General features: G+C 42.4%; 1 protein-coding gene across 6 annotated transcripts in view; it reads left to right on the top strand.

The window, feature by feature from the left end:
- Nucleotides 1–18,717, top strand: part of KMT2E (lysine methyltransferase 2E (inactive)) — a 73,941-nt gene that overhangs the window by 42,946 nt on the left and 12,278 nt on the right. For 4 of the 6 annotated variants that reach the window (XM_083183011.1, XM_083183013.1, XM_083183010.1 and 1 more), the window contains 6 exons: nt 4,459–4,794; nt 5,352–5,405; nt 6,967–7,218; nt 8,343–8,487; nt 13,413–13,666; nt 14,283–14,339. In XM_083183011.1, coding sequence (XP_083039137.1) covers nt 4,459–4,794; nt 5,352–5,405; nt 6,967–7,218; nt 8,343–8,487; nt 13,413–13,666; nt 14,283–14,339 — 1,098 coding nt within the window. The remainder of the gene's footprint in view (nt 1–4,458; nt 4,795–5,351; nt 5,406–6,966; nt 7,219–8,342; nt 8,488–13,412; nt 13,667–14,282; nt 14,340–18,717) is intronic. The other 2 variants (XM_083183015.1, XM_083183012.1) reach the window with 1 other exon arrangement.

The following is an 18,717-nucleotide window of genomic DNA, read 5'->3' as shown; positions in this document are numbered from 1 at the left end:
AAACAATATACATGTAATTACTGATGATGCTTTTCAATTCACTTTATTGTTTATATGATTAAACATGGAGAATAATCAGAATTCATAATTGTTTTCATCATTTAAAATGAAGTGCTTTGTTTGGAGATCATATTGGCAACATTTAATCTGCCTGCCGTGACTAATGTTATGCAATCCGTTTTGACGGAGCCCTCCGTCGCCCGCTGTAGCTGCCCCCAGCTCCCTCTAACCCTGCCCATCTCACTGAAGTGGAGATAGGCAGGAAAAGTGCTCACGGCAACCGTGTTGACAGGGACGCTCGTGTGTGCCTTTCAGATGGAGTGCCTCTCCGACTGTGATCGCCAGCTAATGGAATCTGGCGATTCCCTGGTTGAGAAGTGCTCCATCTATACATGCAGTTAATGTGGCCTGTTTGAAAGTCCTATCATGCACAACTCTCAGAAGGTAAGTGATTTGACTTCTGAGATATTACAACTAATATATTAATTGCTCATTTAACTAATGCTTCGTCTCTCCTCCTTCCTAATGTGAAATGATGGCGACAACTGCTCAAATGCTACAGTTCAGGATGCTTCGCGCACCCTCTTCTATAAACAGACTACTAAGGAATCGTCACAGGATAATTTTCTATGCCTATGCATCTGCAGATAACTATGGTGCCTTTTCTAATTTCCTTCCCGATGCTTAAGGCCAACATCCACTACTGAGATATTGGCGATGTTGTTCAGGTGATACATCTTTTCACCAATGCCCCTGCTTTCAATAGTTCTTCACAGGCTAAGTTAATTGTAGACCTAGCTATTATAGCAGCCCTGTCTTCACTCAATAGTACTTAAAGCATGGAGCTCTGTCTTTTTTGTTTGCATCCTCTGTGTAGCTTCCTCCCAGACTGTCTTTTCTTTCCCAGGACACAGAGCTTCACCTGGACATTTCTAGTGAAGCTTGTCAAGGCTGCCTATTAATGCAGTCCTCCTGCCAGTGTAGAGCTTTACAGCTGGGTGGTGCGCACATTCCTCTCAAGGATGCTGGTGTTTCCATGGCTTTTTAAGGAGTTTAGTACCTACTTTGACTTTAGCGTGGTATCTGACTCAACAGCCTTATGGGTCTTTTTCTTTGTACAGGCAGTATCAACATCTTTTTCTCTAGTATGTATGTCTCAGCCCTTTTGGTTTTATTCCAGCACAAAACTTTTCTTCAGCTGGTTTAGTTTGGTCTTTTCGCCATTTTGGTTTTAATTTTTGGATAAAGGCTTCCTCTAACCCCCTCCATTTGAGCCAATGAACTTTCCCTTCTATTTCTCTCTTCCACTGGGTGGTCTATCTGGTGGGCTTTAGCTTCTAGATTTCCCATATTTTTGTAGGAAGGGGCAATATTTTGCACCATGTTTGATTTCTTAACTTTTGATTGTTCCACTATTACAAGTGATATTGGATGCTCTCTTGTCTGTTAGGTCTTACAACTTTGGTTCCTCCCTCATTTAATTAGATGTTGTATGATCTTTTCTTTGGACTGGCTTTCTATGCTACTCATAGTAGGATCCACAATCAGTGGCCTCTGGCTTCACCTGTTTAATTGATATTTCCTATTCCACTCAGTTGCTGGAGGTTTCCTTGGTAACTACACAGGTGTCTCTGCAGCATCCCTCTGCTTACCCTCTGAGTGAATCCTTTTGCAGCTCTAATCTCTGGTTTGATGGTGTATCCTCTAGGACTACTTGTTTCAGCGACTGGACCTATTCACATCACAGGATCATTCCATCATTTAAAGGGGGACAGCTTTGGTATGCCCCATGGGTTACAGTGTCCCTCATGGAAGAAAGTGGAAATGTGATATTTTTTTCTGTTTTTTTTTTTTACCTGTAAAAATTATTTTCTCTGAGTCCATAGGTGGCACTGGGCATGCTTCCCTATGCCCCTGGCTGGCTGCAATTCTCCGATTGTGGGTCCTTCTCATGGGGTCACAACTCCATGTTGCGGACGGTCAGGCTGATGACTTAAGAAAAACTTGGTGATTTCCTGGATAGTGGCTTAAACATCAGTTATCAGCCACAATTAAATCCTCATTCTATCATCTAAGGAATATAGCCAGAATCGAGCACTTAATTCCCTCAGAAGATCTGCCTAAAGTCATACATGAATTTGTATCATCGCGCATTGACTACTGCAATGCCATCTACCTCGGTCTCCCAGCATAAGAATTGCACCGCCACAATTGCACCAGCCACATAACACCCATTCTGTACTCCCTTCACTGGCTGCCTATAAAATGGTGAATAATTGTTAAGATTGGCTTACTGACTTTCATAGCTCTACATGACCAGGGCCCAAGGTACCTGCAGAAGCTTCTGATCCCTTATTGTCCCGCTTGAATAACTGCGATTGGTTGATGAAGGACTACTAACAGTACCCAGAATTTCCTTGAATTTTGGGATCGAGCTTTCAGCGCTGTGGCTCCAACTCTATGGAACTCACTTCCCTGCTCAGTTCAAGAAGCTTCCACTCTGGAAACATTCAAAAATAGACTCAAGACTTTCCTGTTCACCCAAGTATTTCACTAATGTCCCTTGTTACGTTGTTAGTTTATTTTGTATTTTGTGCTCTAAAAGGCTAATGCAAGCACTTTGAGTCCTATTAGGAAAAAAGTGCTATTTAAATAACAACATTATTATTATTAACAACATTATTATTCTGCAATAACTTGCTGGGGTCCTGTAATATTTGGGTCATGTTTAAAAACTCCTGGTCTGCAGTAATATTACTGAATGTGCACTTAGACAGTGGTATACAAATAGTATGTGAACTCTAGCTCACATCTATGCTTTAACCCCCTTGGGTGGTATAGCCAGAAATTTTCCAGGCTCAGTTGCGCTGCCGCAGCATGCTGTCCCGGAAAATTTCCGGCCATACCACTTTGCATTAGGTGCACGCCACTGGCGCACTACCTTTAGGGGTCACACCCCCCTCCTGTCTCTCACCTCCCCCTCCGCTCCGGCGTTTTGTAACCCACCACTCAAGGGGTTAGTGTGCGCTGTACTGAAAATTAATGTATTACAGTGTTCAAAAATCTAAATACAATGTGTAAAAATAGTATGCATGTTTAATTTCATGCTAAACATTTTGTGTAATGTTCAGCTGTTTTAGATGTGTCCTTATTTACTGGTTGTATATATGCCAAATAACACCTCATGCGTCAAAGGAGTCCCAAGAACGGTGGCACACTTAGAAGTTAAACACACATTGCTTCGTGTATAAGCGATGCATGGCGGCGCTATTGCCGGCAGATGTCTAACCAGCCTGTTGTATAAATCTAGTCAGATCACTTGGTAAGAGACTGCATATAGCCCATGCTTTGTGCTTTGCGATCTGCATGAACTTGTTTAACACAATCTCCCATTTGTAAGGCCCATGCTCATGAGACGATATCGGTAATAATTATGGAGGCCAATCCCGGGCTATTTTTCTAATCTCGGGATTGAAAAACTGTCAATCCCGGGATTGGCCTCCTGATATGCCCAATAAATAATAAATTACCTCTAAGTGTGGAGGCATGCGGCATTTGAGGCGAGGTGACACTGTCCGGGCAGACCAGACGCGGTGGCATGGTGGAGGAGGCGAGGTGACACTGCCCGGGCACTAGGAGGAGGAGGCGGGTAACTCGGTGTCCGGGTTGCCAGGCAGCGCAGCGTGATATTAGAGGTCACGCTGCGCAACCACACTGTGTTAAAACACCGCCGCGTCTGCCCGGACTTCAAATTAACCGCCTCCTTCCTGGCCCGCTCATGCGCATTTGAATCCTGGGATTGGAGCCTCCAATCCCGGGATTCAAATCCCGGCCAAAAATGCCCTAAATCCCGGGATCCAGGGATTAGCATCCCTAGTAATAATATCGTTCATAAAGGGCTTTTTCAGAATGATTTTGTGAAAGATGTTGGCCAGTCTGTACGCTGTGCATAGTTAATGATGTGCACTCCCGTGCGACGTTGCCCACCCCCCCCACCCCCCCAAGATCGTTGCAATGTGTGGGGCCCTTTTAATTTACTTGCTTAACTTAAATCTAGGCTTGATCGCTGGCACTTTATGAGCAATCTAGATTTAGGGAAGCTCAAAGGGAATCTCTCATGCAGAATCTCCCTTGTTAAATCTCTGGCACAAATATTTGTGTGTAGGCCCCATAAGTGGGCTGCAACATTGGCTGCATAGGCATTGATTTTACAATGAATCACCACAGAACATGGTATGTGGAGGAGCCATGGTCACTTAACAATGTAGTTTTGTTTCTCCCAGTCGTTTGATGCAATTAAGATGCATCATTTCAGCTAGAAATTAATTTAAGCAAGTTGCACGTTGTTCAGAGATGCGCCATTTGGCAAGACTTAAGTAACCGTAAGAATGGACACATAATTTTCCTATTAAAGCTGGCAAATTTTAAAGCTGCTTGGTTTCTCCTTTTATTTGTTAGGAACCAGTGAAAGAGGAACCGATCAGCAAGCCTATGCCTGCCAAAATTAATCGTACCAAGCAAAGAAAAAGCTTTACTAGAAGTAGAACTCACATTGGACAACAACGTAGGAGGCACAGAACTATAAGCACTTGCTCAGACATCCAGCCATCCTCCCCAGATGTAGAGACAACCCCACAGCAAATAGAAGCGGAGACTAATGCGCTTGTGGAAGAGGCTGTCAGTGAGAACTCTGCTGCTGTTGGTGTTTCTGCAACAGATGATACAGATGAGGTTACAGATGCTGAATCATTTGTACAAAACAAATGTTCTGCAAAATACCCAAAAACTAAAAAGGTAGGTCCGACTAATCCTGGTAAGACATCCACCTAGTTTGGAAATGGAATAAATTTTTTTTTATTTCTATATTTTGTAATGGGTGCTACCTAAGGGTCAGAAGCTTCTCTATAATATTTTTAATATATATATATATACATATATATTCTAGAAAACAAGAAAGGGGAAGATGGAAATCCTTAACCCATATTTGTATTAGGATGAACCGTTTTTCTAAAAAAATAAAATTACACTTGCCTCATGGGAAGAAAAAGTTTTCATTTAGTATGTTTGCAGCAGTTATTGATGCAATCACTTTATACAATTGAGTTTTAATTTAAAAATAGTTATGTTCTATAGCGTGCATACCTTTTTTTATTTTTTTTATATACACACATTGTTTAGGGATATGTTTCTTTTTGTTTCTTTCTAAGGACGAGGGTATTTACTTTTTTTGCACTGCAAACTGATAGATGTTTTTATGAAATTGTTACTGATGATGGCATGCCTCTTACTACTTGTTTCACGTTTACACGTGTGTCTTATGAATAATGCATACATTGCCATTCTGTTTGCAGTCTTGCGTAAGCACTTGTGTGGCACTTCAAAAATGGAAGGACACTCTTTTTACAGTATGTATCAAAGGCAGTTTTGTGAATTTTTTTCCACACAAGTATTTTAATCTGTGCCGTAAAATGTTTAGTACACCGTAAAATGGCAAAGTGACTTGAAGTATAGAATAAGCATTTCTTTTATCTAATCATACAGATTGGCATAATTTGAACAGTGTATTTAATTTATTTGAAAAGAAGTTAAACTATTAAATGTTTTGAATGCTTAAATATATTTTGTGCCCAGAAGCCCTCACCACAAATGTATGTGTCCTGTCCCCCAATTTGCTTGGGAGCTAATCGAGACCTCATTGGATTGCTGTAGTGTTTATTAAGGTCAGGCCCCCAGTCATTTGGATGTTAGTGCTCCTTACCCTCAATTGGAAATGTTAAATAATACTGCTAAACAATAGTTGTTTTCTTTTCGTCTTAACTTGTTGTGGTTTACATTAAATGACACCTGTTCAAATGCATTAAATATTTTGTGTGATTGCAGATACTTATTGATCTCTGTTCACTAATGACAGATTGGCATTAGTATATTAAATGCATAGTATATATTCAGCTGTAAGACTAAGAGGTGTGCATGGGGCTGTTTATTTTAAATAGAGGTGTATTTCTGTGGCGCAAGAACCTCTAGTAGCCTCACACAATGTGATTCTGCTAACGAAGCAGCCCACAGTTACAGATAAGAATATATTGCTTATTTTTGCTTGCACTGAAATAACATAGGTTATTACTATAAACATGCCACGCAAACTCACTGTGCAAAGCTACAGAATTTACTTCAGCCCATGAGTGTCTTAACTTATCTAAAACTTTTTTTTCTATGGGATAACAATATTGTATTGAAACATTTTGTTCAGTGATCAGAAATGTGGTGTTTGTATTCTTTGAAATGTCATAAGTGCAGTAAACGTGTTTATAAATTTTCAGGTTAATAATTGGCAATAATCTTTTCAATAGTCTCTCCTGAGACTATATTAACTTGTGGTATTTTATGATCACTGTAATGTACTTTGAAACTATAGCTTGCAATGTTATTAATGGTCTTTTTTTTTTTAAATGAAACCGTTTAATCCTTAAAATATGACATTGCAGCTATCAGTTCATAGCAAATCCATTTGTTCTAAGTTATTGAACCCTGTTGACAGTATACTTAGCAACTTGTCACTGTTATTCAGTTGGGTTCTCTTGCTTGGTGTGACTTATTTGCGCTTTAAGCTTTTTCACATGTATAGCTGGGTACACATTACATAATGTGTACCCAGCAATTTTGGGATCAACTGGACCCGGCAGGCGTGCCGGCATCGGCAAGTGCATACACTTGCCATTGCCAGGAGCGGGGAATGCAGCATGTCTTTCGCTAGCGCGATCCTCCGTTGTCCTTTTTATGCACTGTACAGACAATGGAGGACATCGCTAACGACCTGCGGTAGCGTGCATCATTAATGGTTATTGCTGCACAGGGTAGCAGGTAGGTCTAGTTTAAAAGTAATCTTTAGGATATTTTAATACCATTATATTAGGGGGGAACTGTAAAGTGAGCTATCCTTTTTTTTTTTTCTGGTTGTTCTTTTAGCACTTGGTTAATGAATGGTTAAGCGAAAAACATGAGAAACCTAGTAAACATGGAGAAACCTATTTGGAAAAACCTCTGCGGATAACAACAGATCCTGAAGTCCTCGCAACACAGTTGAACTCTCTGCCAGGTCTCATCTACAGTCCACATATGTATACCACTCCAAAGCATTATATTCGTTTTACCTCGCCGTTCCTTTCCGAGAAGAAAAAGAAAAAAGATGAGGAAAATGTCTCCAGCTGTTGCAAAAAGGTATTCTTAATTATTATTTTAAGTCTCTAAATATGAGAGATGGCTTTCTCATTTTAGGAGTGACCTGTACTTTATTTATAAGTAACCTGTTACCCAGAAGCTGCATTTTGACACTTCTGCACTCCTCTTTGGTCATTAGACCAGGAGGGAACACTGGGCTAATATGCCATAACTTTACTTGTATAAAGTTTAATTCGGTAAGTATTTAGACCAGTGATTCCCAAACTTTTTTCAATCATGGCGCCCCTAGGCCAAAACTTTCTCCTTGATAAAATCAGAAAATAAATATAAAATTTAGTAAATTGTGTTTGTGTCATCCTTAGGGTCAGTTATGAGGTAATGGACAGGATTCACTTCTGTTTGTCCTCAATTTGCCTATAACATTGGTCTTAAATAATTTGGATTGGTCATGGACCACCAATCCAGAGCACCCTTTCAAATGCTCCAAGGCACCCCAGAATCCCACGGCACACAGTTTGGGAACAAGCTCTTTTTTTATTTTTGCAAATATACAAATTAACATTAATTACTAACATAACCATAATACAGATTTTAATAGGTGCTGACATTTTAGTCCACATACAAGGGAATCTTCTGACTCAGCTGGTCACAGATAACCATACATATTTATACAACTGGACACCAGATTAAGGTTTGGAAACCATTGTGTAAAAGAAAATTGGGGACAGGATGACTGTCTTTAGGGGAAGAGAAGGATATACCTAGACTGATGCCAAATATTGTGGAAGGTATTCAGCTAGCCTCTGTTTTATAGGAACACTTTGATTTCACTAACTAGTTTTAGTCCTTTTGAAATAACTGGTACTTGTGCAATTAATGAAATGCCTACTTTTAGTTGTTGGTCTTGCTAGGTAGAGAGGTGGGGAATTTATGTAATATGAGATTGGGCATGTTGGCGGCACAGGCAATTGTGGAAGCCTAGTAAGAAATAGTGTCTGACTTAAGCCATGAAAGGCTCATAGGGGGCCTTTCATGGCCCCTGGTGAGCCTTTTATTTTTTTTTTATTTTTTTTTCTTCTTCAAGTAAATAATACTGATTTTCCTGACCATTTTCAAGGATATCTTAATAATCTTGGTACTTTTTTTTTTTTTAAATGTATTAGCGTTGGCTAAAACAAGCTTTGGAAGAGGAGCATTCTGCACCGATGAATCCTTTTGATTCTCCTGCACAAGATCGGTCCCAGAGCCCCATTACATTTGCAGAAAATAAGTGCCATTTAGTTATGAATGGCAGCTGTCCATTGGCAGGTAAGATACGACTTTCCTGTTTAGCATATGTGTGATGTGAATGCCCTGTTATATAATCTGCTGCAATGAAGTAATGTCTGTTCTGCTTTTTTTTATTTTTTTTTTATTTAAATTTAGGCTAAATACAGTGTAATCCAACAGTTAATAGAACTTGTACAATCTTTTAATTAAGATGTCTTTAGCTGGCCATACATCAGAACGATTTCAGGTCTGAACGCACAAAATATTGATGGGTCGTGCAATGCATTGTGAGGTGTTTCGGTACGATGTGCAGTCCCGTGGGCCGTGTGGTTCTCCTGTGTTCTTATGTGCTGCACATAAAATCTAAAGATGCTGCTAATGACTAGGATGCTAGGAGTTTCAGACCTTATGTGTATAATTTCACACATACAGATAGTGGTAGATGCTCAATTAGCTTAGTGATACCACTCAGGTGCATGCAAGGGAGGGGTTAATACTGAGTAATTAAAACAAGACCTAGTTTCCCCCAGCTCACTGAGTGGTATCGCTAACCAATCTTGAACACTACATGATAATAGAATTCAGAGTTATTGGTTACATATACCTGTGCAGGTGTATGATATGCCCCCAATTCACATCAAGGCTTTTCTGTATATTGGGGGTTCCCAGCGCTATATCTAGGTGCAGGGTGCGACACCCCAAAAAAACTAGCACAAGCTAGAAAGCAGAGAGTGGCACACCAGTGAAGAACTATAGTGTTAGTGAGAAGAAGCCGTATAGATAGGGGGGGGTGAAGTGCAATTAAACTATTAAAGAAATGGTGTTAGTGAGTAAAAAAAAAGTGTTAATAGAATGTAGGGGTGTGCCGCACTAGAGCCAACCAGTCCAGGGGCACCGCACCCCACATCACCGTTACCCTAAATTGGGTCTACGATAATGGCTCCTTGCCTGATCTATCCAAACGAAGAGCTACCTAACTTGGAGCAACCCCAAACTACTCCATGTGGCATATCGGGACCTGCATCTCCTCCTAATGCAGGCTCCTTTCTGCCTCTAACAACAGACATACAGATAGTGGTAGATGCTCAATTAGTTCAGTAATACCACTCAGGTGCATGTAAGGGAGGGGTTAATACTGAGTAAGTAAAACAATACATATTTTTCCCTAGCTCACTGAGTGGTATTAGTAACGAATCTTGAACACTTCATGATAATAGAATTCAGAGATATTGGTTACATATACCTGCGCAGGTGTATGATATGCCCCCAAGCCACGTCAAGGCTTCGCTGTATATTATTCTCTGTGTATAATTTCTCATAAGATCTATTGTGTGTGGGTGTGTGGGAAGTAGCCAGGAATGTATTGACACATTATGATTCGGAATCTTGTGTATGGCTAGCTTAGGTCTTGGAAGACTTTAATACAAGGGTACTTATGTTAGTTTGGCGTCCACTAAGCTATCTGCTTAGTTTTCCCGGTCCCTTGGCGGGGCTCGCCACGCTTCGGTTTTTAGTTTGGTCCTGGCAGGAAATGGCACTTAAACAGGGGCTGCCTTAACCACTTGCCTTGCCTTTAGATTAGGACTTGTGCAGATTGGATCTGACTCTTCTGGCATTACCTATCAGTGTGGTCGGCATGCTATAGAGATCACAGTGTGTGGAGGGAAACTTAGTACCTCACCCAGCACATTTTGGTTGAGATCAGTGCAGAAATCAGCTGTAGCAGGGGAGACTGATCATCTATTCCCTCAGAAAAACTGATCAGGGGGAATGGGTTTGTAAAGGGGGACTAATAAAAAAATAAATGCTGCTAGGGGGTTAAGTTGGGGGGGGGGGAGTTTTGCAAAAACAGGGCTTTTACACGGTGGGGCGCTTATAAATGTTTTTCTACTAACGGGAACTCTTCCATGGGTTTTTTCAGACTTAAAGGAAAGTGTCTTGAACCTCAGACATTGCAACCTCCACGGTCTCTGCGATGTTGGTGGCCCTTGTTAAGGCAGTTAAATAGATTGTATGAAGATGTGGAACGGGCCCCTAAATCAAAAGCCCTGGCTTTCAAGACTCAAAAGAAGGAATCTGAATAATTCCCTACATCTGCGCAGCTTGAGAACCTTTTTTGGTTGGTCTTGGCCTAACAAGCGCTTTCAGGTCCCTAAGAGCGTTGCTGCATTTTATCTGCTTTCAGCTGTGGAAAGTCTCTAATGTCGTCCCTCGGGGTGCGCACATTGCCTGTTTTTTTTAAGAATAACACCCTTTATATTTCTAACACCGCTTCTCTTAAGGCTCCAAATGATAGAAAGTTGGAAACCACCTTTAAGGTTATCTATTCCCATGCCTGTGCTATAAAATGGGGCCTGCTCTGGTATCAATGTAGGCAGCTAAGGCCATTCTGGTACTCTTAGAACACAGCTACTGCCTCTGGTGACACATGTCATTGAGACATATCTTTGTAAGTTAAGGATTGATATAGATAACCTAACCTCCAAGGTGTCTGCTTCCTATGTGTTGGCTAGGAGAACCCTCTGGCTTCAGTCCTGGCACACTGATACTTATTCTAAAAAAAGCCCTAGAGGCTCTTGTTTATTCTGGGGACATTCTTTCTGGGCCCAAGGTGGATAAATTGTGGCCACAATGTGACTGTCCAAGGCGGCCTTTTTCGGTATCCCCTTTTTGTTTTGTGCAACTAGTTTTTTGTCTGCAGGATAAGGCCATGGTTCAGCCATTTTCCTGGTTCCAGGGTTCTTCCTTCAAAGTTTCATGCCCTGATTTGAACAGTCCTACTCTACCAGACGCCCACTAAACCAGCCAACAAGCCTGCCACCTCCAGGGCAACCCTTGCAGTTTTTCTCTGACCACTGCATGAATACCACATCGGACTCCTGGTTGCACAAGTAGTCTCTCAGGGCTAAGCTCTAACCTTCCACGCACGTCCGCCACAAGTTAATTTTCCACTGGACTTTAATTGATCTTCAGAATTCAAATGGGCAGCACGACATTCACACCCTGCTAGCCTCTATTGGTAATATTTACGGTCCACCTGGCTCATAGGTTGTTCTATGACAACCTCCTCTTGGTTCAGAAGCTTAATAAATCCTTTTAGTCAATCCTTACATGTAAAACTTTCACCAAGAACATGAATTCTAAATTATTGGAGTCTCTGCCGCCTGCGACCTCCCTGGACATCCAGGATGCCTATTTGTGATCCAATCTACCTCAAACACTTTCACTTTCTCTGATTGACCATTTTGGGCATTACCTTTTGGACTTTTCAGGACTCCCTTCTGTTTTCATGAAAGTCATGGCTTCTCACTTGCAGTGCAAAGGCATCAGGATTTTTTCTTAACTGGATGATTTACTTATGCCTGCCCAGTTTCACAATAACTCATAAGATCTCGAGAGACTCCGGAGTTCAGAGTGTTTGTTTTCATTCCAGCAGACAAGTTGCGGGACCTTACAGTCATGGTATCATGGTTCATATATCTCTCCCACATGTCTATTAACTTCTGCATACGGATTCTGGGGTCTCTCCGTTCCATCTTCGACATGGTGGAGCATGCCCAGTTTCACACTCTGCCCTTTCAGATGGAGATTATGGCAAGATGGAACATATCCCATCAGCTCATTAACATGGTAAACCTCCTCTAAGGAGGTTAGGCACTCCATTTTGTGGTGACTTCACTGGTCCCACTTGGACAAGGGACACATCTTTTTGAGTTCTGAAGACCAATGACCAAAGTCTACTTAGGTGGAGAGTGATCCACCTATCAGTCATTACTAGGTTGTGTAGAGTTTAAGAAAGTCACTTGCTAATCAGTGTTCTTGAACTCTGAGCAATCCCTTTTTTTTAAGCTTTAAAAAATTTTTTATTTTTTTTTGTCTGATCCTCCAAGATTGGCCGATTATGTGACTTGGGGGGGGGACCTCTCAGCCAAGTGATTGGCTGAGAGAGGTCTCAGCCAATCAATGGCTTCCTATTCATCTGTATGGGCATTTTTCTTTTTCAAGTTCTCTGCTCCTCACGCCACTAGCCAGCGTCTTCTACTGCCCGGTGCCCTGCTCCCGCTGGCACCGCAATAGCTTCCTCGTCTGCCCGGCTCCCTACGCAACCTCCCTCTGCCTGGCTCTCTCTATTAGCTGACATCCTCTGCCCGCTGACGTCCCCCACACGGCTCCCTCCTGCAGCTCCCCGGGACTGCATATGAAAAATCAAATCGATTTATCATATGCAAAACTTGGCACATCAAGTGCCTAATCGCGTGTCCCCCTACCGGGGGGAAATCAGGTCTGACTTGCCTAGGACAATTCGGACTAATGTATGGGGACCTTTAGGGGCTATATAGGTTGACACAGTCAACATGCTTGTTGGTACTGTATATTCGTAATTTCTCCCTTTTTACATGATCTACAAAGTTAAGCAATATTGTGTAGACCTTGGCAAGAAACTTTTGGGGATCCAGGTGTCCAGGAGTGAATAGAGCAGAAAAAGTATATGGGTTTTTCAGCAAGGTACCAGGTGGAACTGCTTCACTCAGTAATTTTGCTTCTGTACGTGTGAAAAGGTGCAGGCTGCATCCGGGAAAATGACCCAGCAGTCAAAATGGCAGGTAATTCCCGGGTAGTATGTCTAAAAGGGGGTATAATATAACAAAAAATGTTGGAGTCTTTGCCAAAACAGATACAAACCAGGATAAATGGAACCTCTGTCTTTAAAGAGTGCAAATTGCATCAAGGAAGAAAACCTGATAAGTAACTGAGACAGCTACTCTTAGTGCAGCCTCCCTGATGCATCCAAAAAAAAGCAATGGTCAGATGTTGCATACTTATTGATTAAAGCTGTTGCAGTAAACTGAATGCATGTATCAAAGTAATAAATTTTCTTGTCTTTTAAAAAACAAAAATTCTAGTTTATATAGGATTAATTCTGAATATATTGCCTCCTTTTTTTTTTTTTTTTTTTCATTCAGATTTAACAACACCGTTGAAAAAACGGAGACTGTATCAGTTGTTGGACTATACGTTTTCTGAGAACTCTACACCTACTGCATCTCCCTATGCTACACCAACACATGCAGATATGCCAACCATAGATGGTTCGCTATTTACTACGCCTCCTAGGGTAAAGCTAGAGGATGAAACTTGTCGCAGTAATTATAAGCAGACCTATTCACCAGTTACTCCAATAACTCCTTGCATTCGTGGAAATCACTTGCACTTTGAGGTAATCAACTGATCTTAATGTCTTATCTAAAGTGTCGCATAAATCTGCAGAGTCCCCCTTCTCCCAATGCCTGGGTAGAAAAAATCCAGCATGATAGAAATTTTTTATTCACTGATTCTGATAAAAATCCATGACTTTCCAATCAAATTATTATTATTTTTTAACATACTTGATTGATTTGGCAGATTCCTTCATGGATTGTGGGCAGCATCCCAGTAAACGGGATGCTGGAAGTCAGAAGTCTGTTGCCAGAATCCCGAACAGAAGCATGTCAGGGAGGGTTAGGCTACGGGAGGGGGAAGAAGACCATGGAAAGGGAGAAGTAATTTAGTGGCTGTTTCCAGTCAGTTATTGCAGTCTGGTTTCCATTGTCAGGATTCTGACCAATGACACCCTAACTTAGTCACCTGTACCTGTTCAGTAATCACCTTGTTGATGCATGGTACACATAATACCGGTGTCTGCCTGCACAGTAATGGAAGACTTTTCCATTTGCAACATAAACGTTTGGAAAAACTCTTGGTCATGTGGGTTGTACATATCTGCAGTACTGTATCATCACTAGACTGACTCTCTCTCGCTCTCTCGTAACAATCTTTTAATTAATCATTTACAGAGCATTTCCTCACCAGAGAGTTCGCCAGAGCTTAGCAGAAGATCTCTTGACCAGGAAGTAAGTCTTTTATACTACCTACCTGCTTCACAAACGCAATCCAGTGTATACTGCATGTAATCTATAACACAGGAAACACACTGTTACATTAGTAGATGCGGAATTATAAGATATTGAAAGTCCCTTTTAGAATTTTGCCCAGTATGAAAGCACAGGACCTACAGTTTGTCACCCTCAAGGTTGTAAGTGCCACTGTTTATGGTGCAGTGCAGAGTAATGCAGAGTAATGCAGATATTACGAACAAGCAACAAATGTAAGCAAAATACTTTGATGCAATAATGACTAAAAACATCATAAAGCATACAGATCAGATTAACATCAGGATATGTATGAAAATATATTTTAACATTAAAAATGAATAGCTGTACTTTAATGGCACCTATGTATTAAAAATATAATAGTCAAGGCAGAAATTTAGATGTATGGCGCTAATGCAGGATGAATTGAGTGGATGCGATTTTGACAAAATTGCATGGGAAACAAGATTGCAGCATGACTTGACACAACCTACAAATAGAATAGAGACCGAACAGACACGGCAATAAAGTTAGATTGCTTACAATCTAGGAGGGAGAACAGACATGGGGGTTTAGGATGGTGGACTTGGTGATCTATTACAAAGAAACTGGAGAAATCCATGCTGTCATCTGAAGCCTATGAAATGTAAGAACTTTGATATGTGTGGTTCTAGACTTTGGCTGAGAGACATATCATTTGTAACTGGGATTCTTGCTGGTTTGTAGACTTAAGCCTCATATACACTTGCTGATGGCCACCGCCGATATTGGTGGAGTGCTGGCATTGGCAAGTGCATACACACTTATGATGCCTGCACTGAAGCTAGCGACGGCCAAGCTGCAGCATGACTGAACATGCAGGAAGAGGGAGGGGGTTGTTAACGATGCATGGGACCATGCATTGTTAACCACATTCAGTGGACACACTAGAAGATAAAGATGAAAGATTGTCACGACTGGGGATTGGGCCCCGGGAGTGACCTTGGTGGCTAGCTGACTGGAAACAGAGGCTGGAGGCGTGTGGATAAGATTAATTAAGTTTATTGTACAATGGGAAACTGGCACAGAGGTGACACAAAGTCTGTAATAGTCTTTGGGGAAGCTACAGAGAATGTTAAAAGCTATATCCTGTAGCAGATGATGGAGACAGGTAACAGAACAGGATGCAGGTAGCAGGTGCTTTGGAAAGGTAACAGAATGGAATGTGGGTAGCAGGGGCTGTACACAGGTAACAGATGCTTGGAAGCATGGAGTAGCTGTAGCAGGAACACAGGTGCCTGGAAGCAGGGAGTAACTGTAGCAGGAGCACAGGTGCCTGGAAGCACGGAATAGATAATACTGGAGCACAGGTGCCTGGAGGCACGGCATGGAGACCACTGGAGCACAGGTGTCTGGAAATACGGAGTGAATGCAACCAGGGCACAGGTGCAGGTAGCTGAAGTATGCAGCGGTGCTGGTGGTCACAGGTGCAGGAACTGGAGCATGCAGGCGGTCACAGGTGCAGGAACTGGAGCATGCAGGTGGTCACAGGTGCAGGAACTGGAGCACGCAGGTGGTCACAGGTGCAGGAACTGGAGCACGCAGGTGGTCACAGGTGCAGGAACTGGAGCACGCAGGTGGTCACAGGTGCAGGAACTGGAGCACGCAGGTGGTCACAGGTGCAGGAACTGGAGCACGCAGGTGGTCACAGGTGCAGGAACTGGAGCACGCAGGTGGTCACAGGTGCAGGAACTGGAGCATGCAGGTGGCCACAGGTGCAGGAACTGGAGCACGCAGGTGGCCACAGGTGCAGGAACTGGAGCACGCAGGTGGCCACAGGTGCAGGAACTGGGGCATGCAGGTGAACGCTGGTGCAGGTACTTGGAAGCCTGTTCAGAAAGCTTCTTCAGCATGGAGCTTAGTAACAACAATGCACAAGCAGGATATGCCTGCAGAGCTAAGAGGATAACCCCTCAGAACAGCACTGATTGGGCAGCCGGGTGATTGGGAATGGCAACACCTGGAGCAGTCTCTGGATGAGGCCAACAGGGAGCTTGCATGATTCCATTCTACTGGTGACTACAGAGTTAATGGCTGATTCAGAACTCACCCAGGTGCTCATTACTAGCACAGGCTCATAACACATGGTAGTCTTGCTGCAGCAGGCTGAGATACCCAAGATTGACAAGCAGGTATGACAGGACAAACACACAGGTTCAGGTAGGATTGTGACAAAGATAAATGTTACTTTATCGTCTAGTGTGTGTAGGTGTGTGAGTGGCGAAGAAATACAGGAAGTTGGTTTGTACGGGTGCTTGGTATAGAGGAATCAGTGGTGAGACAATGGTGAAAGGACACACAAGTTTGCATTTGGTTGACGTGTAATGGTTTGGACTGTTTCAATGAAGCATGCCTGCTGGTGTAATTAAATGGGAAAACGATCAGCTGATGTTTAAAACTGAAAATTCAGAAGTGGTTGAATCGCTATGGAAAGGAAGTATAGGATATATAGTGGCAGTGCACTGTGTGTGTATGTAAACCTCGTCAGGGACAAATTTTATAATTTTAGAGCTATTTAATAAAATGTAGTATATTTTATTGATCAGATGATAAAGAACAAGTTAAGAAATTAATTTTTTTTTTTTATATATAAAAGTGTTGAAAAGCTGGAAAAGTTTAACTGGCCACGTACCTGTGTTGGTCTTTTACTGTAGCACAGTGGTTCCCAAACTGTGGGGCAGATTTATTAAGCTTGGTGAAGTGATAAAGAGTCTGTTTTTTTTTTTATCACCGGCCAATCAGCTTATACCGGTCATATTTCAAACCAAGCCTGTAACTTCACAGTAGGAGCTGATTGGCCGATGAAAAAAAAACTAGTCACTTTATCACTTAACCGAGCTTAATAAATCTGCCCGTGTCTGCCTAGGCTCCCTGGGGTGCCTCAGGACACTTGCAGGGGTGCCTTGGGTTGGTGGACCAGGATCAATTCATATTAGTAATGGTCAATGTGACAGGCAAAACTAGTGCTGGTGGCTGCCAATCATAATATATGTGGACAATCCGGAACAAATCCTGTCCCTCACCACAAAACTGTGACCTAATAAACGCAATGTACTTAATTTAATATTTTTTTTTTTTTTCAAAATTTCTCAAAAAGAAACATATGGCCTAGGGGTGCCTTGAAAACATTTTGATTAGGAAAGCTAATCCCGGGGCATTTTTTTCAATCCCGGGATTCGGGATTGAAAAATGCTCAATCCCGGGATTGGCTTTCCTAATAAAAAAAAGACTGCCCCACAAACTTACACTTGATGGTTGCCGGTTGTGTGGGGACGGGTCGTCCATGCCGCTGGCGTGCTGGCTTCGCGCTGGCTGTGGGCGCTTGGGCTGGGCGAGTGGGCGCGCTGGGTGGGTGCTTGGGCTGGGCGGGTGGTGGGTGGGCGCGCTGTCCGGCACAGCATTACAATGCCGGGCGCATCCTCTGCCTGCGCAGCGTGACCCCTGATCTCACGCTGAGAGGTCACGCTGCACACAGTGCTGCCGGGAGAAGTCGGGCAGCGTCTGAGCGATGCTCAGACGCTGCCCGGCATTAGACTGCGCGCATGCGCAGTCTAATCCCGAAATCCCGGGATTGGAAACTCCAATCCCGGGATTGAAATCCCGGCGTTTTGGGGGCCAAATCCCGGGATCCCGCCGATCCCGGGATTGGCCACCCTAATTTTGATGCTCTAGGGTGCCGTGATTCAAAAAGAGTTTGGGAACCACTACTGAAGAAATTACATGCATTGTAGGCACACGGAACGTTTGCACTTTCCACAAATATAGCCATTTTCCTCTGGTACAATTTTTGTCTGGGCATTGTAAAGGATTTTTAAGATCTTTATATAATGTCCAACTCCATCCAATCTTATTTCAGGTACAACATTCTGCAAACCTTTTACTATTTTTAGGTGGTGCTTCCATAAGATATAGAAGGCCTTCCCTTTTTATTCAATGTTTGCCCGTTTCAATAAATGTTGCTGCTTTGAGTTCTAGTAAACTCATGTTTGTTTTTTCTCCATATTTGTAAAGGTTTGTTTCATGCATATATTATAAAAACATTGCTACGTGATCCTATGGCATATATCTACTCGACCCATAAACCTGTTGTATAGGTTGATAATAAGTGGCCTTGTTACTTGGGCATTCAGATGTGCCCTTTTATCTTGGCATGCAAAACAGCAAAATTTGCCCTACAGTACACAACTCTGTGCACCGTTCAGATCATGCATGCCTTTTGTTTTGTCTCCCATTGGGAGATTAACCCCTTGGGTGTTATCCCCAAGGGGTTTGTCCTACCCCAGCAAAATTCACCACTCAAGGGGTTAAATCATGTGGTTCT

Source organism: Crinia signifera, chromosome 4 (genome assembly GCF_055691185.1).
Source record: "Crinia signifera chromosome 4, ASM5569118v1, whole genome shotgun sequence".
NCBI classification, from domain to species: domain Eukaryota; kingdom Metazoa; phylum Chordata; class Amphibia; order Anura; family Myobatrachidae; genus Crinia; species Crinia signifera.
Note: the sequence above shows the minus strand (reverse complement) of the source record. Positions and strands in the feature narration are given on the sequence as shown.